The sequence below is a fragment of the Otolemur garnettii genome, unplaced genomic scaffold (genome assembly GCF_000181295.1).
Source record: "Otolemur garnettii isolate 467f Iridium unplaced genomic scaffold, OtoGar3 scaffold00181, whole genome shotgun sequence".
In the NCBI taxonomy this organism is placed as follows: Eukaryota; Metazoa; Chordata; class Mammalia; order Primates; family Galagidae; genus Otolemur; species Otolemur garnettii.
Genome location: NW_003852576.1, coordinates 2590544 through 2594484, shown reverse-complemented (window position 1 = coordinate 2594484; position 3941 = coordinate 2590544). Strand labels below are relative to the sequence as shown.

General features: G+C 41.2%; 2 protein-coding genes across 6 annotated transcripts in view; one reads left to right on the top strand and one right to left on the bottom strand.

Moving 5' to 3' along the window:
• LIMCH1 (LIM and calponin homology domains 1) overlaps positions 1-3941 on the bottom strand; it is a 359691-nt gene that overhangs the window by 111567 nt on the left and 244183 nt on the right. The gene's annotated exons all lie outside the window — the stretch shown is intronic.
• On the top strand, positions 7-3171 carry LOC100944465 (L-lactate dehydrogenase A chain). Its single transcript, XM_003800697.2, has 2 exons — positions 7-151; positions 1731-3171. Exons 1-2 carry the CDS (start codon positions 26-28, stop codon positions 2601-2603), a joined length of 999 nt encoding a protein of 332 aa, XP_003800745.1. The 5' UTR covers positions 7-25; the 3' UTR covers positions 2604-3171.

Sequence of the window (3941 nt, the reverse complement as noted above, 5' to 3'; positions counted from 1 at the left end):
GATCCCTTTGGGTTCCAAGTCCAAAATGGCAACTGTCAAGGATCAGCTGATTCTTAATGTTCTAAAAGAAGAACAGACCCCCCAGAATAAGATTACAGTTGTTGGGGTTGGTGCTGTTGGCATGGCCTGTGCCATCAGTATCTTAATGAAGGTAAGTGAGAGTATACCACTCTTGAAGCACATAACTTTGACTCCACCTCTCCCCCAACTCCTTTCTCGAGAATTATGTTATTACTATACTTTATGTGTGGGCTGCGCCTGTGGCTCAAAGGAGTAGGGCACCGGCCCCATATACTGGAGGTGGTGGGTTCAAACTGAGCCCTAGCCAAAAAAAGAAAGAAAAAAAAAGAACTTTATGTGAAACAAACTTGAAACATAATCATATACCAAAAGGATGTCTGAAATGATAAGTATCAAAGGATGTCAGGACTGTAGACCCAGTTCCTAAAATTCACTGTTATATATTAGCATGCATGGATTGCCTACCAACAAAAAGGAAGGGCCCATGCCTTTAAATGAGCCAAACTCTTTTAAAGTAATTTTTGAATTACTTTAATTGACACACACATATGGTAAAAATCATACTGAAATGTGAGAAATCTTTAAGTTGTCCTCCCACCCAAACCCCACTGTCCCTCCTGCCTTGGATGGCATTTTTTTTCCTGAATTATGGAGCTAAAATTATCAATTACACAAAAACAACTTAGGAATAAAGAACTTCTTGTTACAGTATTCAAACCTGATTTAAGTAAAAAAGAAATTGAGGTAGCCCATAATATTAAAATACTTTTAAGTTCAGATTTAGAATTCCTAATAAGAACAAAATAATGAATTCTGGGTTCTGGATAGAAATGAATGAAAGTAAGAAGGAACTAAAGGTAAAAATGAGCTATGCAAAGATCTTTTAACAACATAGGTGGTTCTGTATATCCTCTGCAGAGAGGCCACATAATACACCAACTTTTATTCCTTACTAGACCTGAAATTAATGCCATTTGTTTCCCTTACACGTGTGAATGAATGCCTATGGTCTTTCTGTGGTGGCCTCTGACTCACGTGTGGGTAAGAACACCTGTCAGAACACTTAGAATTATTGTTGATTAAGGGTAGATCTGTGATTAGAATAACCTTTTTGGTAACAACAGACCACATCCCATTTGTATTCAAGCTGTTTTTGGTGGCTCATAGTCTGAGGTGCATGTACAGACTTTCATAGGTTCAACTACAAGGATATTTTTTGCCAATATTATGCAATGCACAAATCTACCTTTATGCAAAACTTATAGTATTGGTTCATATATGGAAACAATCAGAGAATAGTTTGAAATGTTGCTTTTTAATTTCAAGTCTAGATGCTGGTCAGTATCACCTATTTAAAATCAGTGTATAAAACTGAATTTGAGAGTAAACAGAGCCGTTTTATATAATTGGAAGTTATTCTAACCACTGCCAATCCAGTGTTCTCCCTTCACACCAGTGTTGGTAGAACTCCCGTAGAGGTTGCTCCAGGGGGGGCATCAGGGCTGATGAGAGAGGGTCAGTGTTATGTGTGGGGTCATCTGTGAAGTCAGCTGTTTAAGTTGGGCCTGCCTCTACTTTGAAGTATATCATGATACTGTACTACTAAGGTAGCACTACTCTCCTATGCCAGAAATATAGAAATTTTGCTTATTCCAAAAATCTCCAAGTATGAGATTTCCTATTGAACTAAAGATTTTTTTGTCTTTTAGGACTTGGCAGATGAGCTTGCTCTTGTTGATGTCATTGAAGACAAATTGAAGGGAGAGATGATGGATCTCCAACATGGCAGCCTTTTCCTTAGAACACCAAAAATTGTCTCTAGCAAAGACTATAATGTGACTGCAAACTCCAAGCTGGTTATTATCACAGCGGGGGCCCGCCAGCAGGAAGGAGAAAGCCGTCTTAATTTGGTCCAGCGAAACGTTAACATCTTTAAGTTCATCATTCCCAATGTTGTAAAATACAGCCCAAACTGCAAGTTGCTTGTTGTCTCAAATCCAGTGGATATCTTGACCTATGTGGCTTGGAAGATAAGTGGCTTTCCCAAAAACCGTGTCATTGGAAGTGGTTGTAATCTAGATTCAGCCCGCTTCCGTTACCTGATGGGGGAGAGGCTGGGAGTTCACCCATTAAGCTGTCACGGATGGGTCCTTGGGGAGCATGGAGACTCTAGTGTGCCTGTGTGGAGTGGAGTGAATGTCGCTGGTGTCTCCCTGAAGAATCTACACCCAGATTTAGGCACTGATACAGACAAGGAGCAGTGGAAAGAGGTTCACAAACAGGTGGTTGAGAGTGCTTATGAAGTGATCAAACTGAAAGGCTATACCTCCTGGGCCATTGGACTCTCTGTGGCAGATTTGGCAGAAAGCATGATGAAGAACCTCAGGCGTGTGCATCCAGTTTCCACCATGATCAAGGGTCTCTATGGAATAAAAGACGATGTCTTCCTTAGTGTTCCTTGCATCCTGGGACAGAATGGAATTTCAGACCTTGTGAAGGTGACTCTAACTCCTGAGGAAGAGGCCCGTTTGAAGAAGAGTGCAGATACACTTTGGGGGATCCAAAAAGAGCTGCAATTTTAAAATCTGCTACTGTCATAGCACTTCACTGTCTAGGCTACAACAGGATTTTAGTTGGAGGTTGTGCATGTTGTCCTTTTTATCTGATCTGTGATTAAAACAGTTATATTAAGATGGCCCAGGAAAAACATCATTGTCCTAAAGTTAAAAATGAGAATGGTTTGTAAAACCCTACAGCTGTATCCTGATACTGGATGAACCTTACCCTGTGTAGTCCTAAATGGATTAGTGTAAAACAAACAGTTCCGCCACTGCTGAGGCACCACTGCCAATGCGGCACACGTTGCCCTTTGAACCAGATGTGTGTTTACTGGTGTTATATGACTTCTGCTTCCTTCACCCAACAATGCCTAGTCCAGCCTTTTCCCAATCAGTCACATCCAGGGATCTAATGTATAAATCCAACACTGCATGTCCTGTGCATAACTGTTCTAAAGGATATTTTGTGTACTGTATTTATCAGTAGTGTACATTGCCATATAATGTAAAAAGAAAGATCTATATGTAAACAGTGCAACCAACTACCCAAATGTCATACCAACTAAACTACCCAATAAACCTTGAACAGTGACTACTTTGTTAACTCATTATATTAAGATACAAAGTCATGGCTCGGCGCCTGTAGCTTAGTGGCTAGGGAGCCAGCCATGTATATGGGGGCTGGCAGGTTCGAAGCCATCTTGAGACTGCCAAACAATGACAACTACATTAATAAAAAATAGCCTGGTGTTGTGTGTGTGGGGGGCACATATAGTCCCAGCTACAAGGGAGGCTAAAGCAAGAGAATCGCTTGAGCCCAGGAGTTTGAGGTTGCAAGTCATAAAGCTGCTGTTTTTTTTTTGAAAATATTAGGCTATTCTTGAGCAATTCTGCAATGATAGGGTATCTGTGGCACAGGCTGGAGTGCAGTGTTATGATCACAGCTCACTGCAGCATTGAGTTCCTGGGCTCAAACGATCCTCTCACCTCTGTCTCCTAAGTAGCTAGGACTATAGGCACATGATGTCATGCTTGGCTAATTTTAAAATTTTTTTGTAGAGATGGGGGCTATGATACTCCTGCCTCAGCCACCTAAAGTGCTGGAATTAATAGCCATGAGCCACCATGCCTAGCCCCTGCAATGGTGTGTTTTTAAGTGGCGCTGTTTTCTAGCAAAGGGTATAACTAGATCAATTGAGTCGTTTTGGTACTAGTTCCTTTATAACCAAGTTTTGTTTTTTTGGTTTTTTGTTTTTATTTTTTTTTGAGACAGAGTCTCAAGCTATCCCCCTGGGTAGAGTGCTGTGGCATCACAGCTCACAGCAACCTCCAACTCCTGGGCTCAAGCGAGTCTCCTGCCTC

Excerpts from the sequence above, each read along its gene's own strand:
- LOC100944465 (XM_003800697.2), top strand. The coding sequence starts at position 26 with ATGGCAACTGTCAAGGATCAGCTGATTCTTAATGTTCTAAAAGAAGAA. Across the intron at positions 152-1,730 it reads CCATCAGTATCTTAATGAAG|GACTTGGCAGATGAGCTTGC; the intron begins GTAAGTGAGAGT and ends TTTGTCTTTTAG.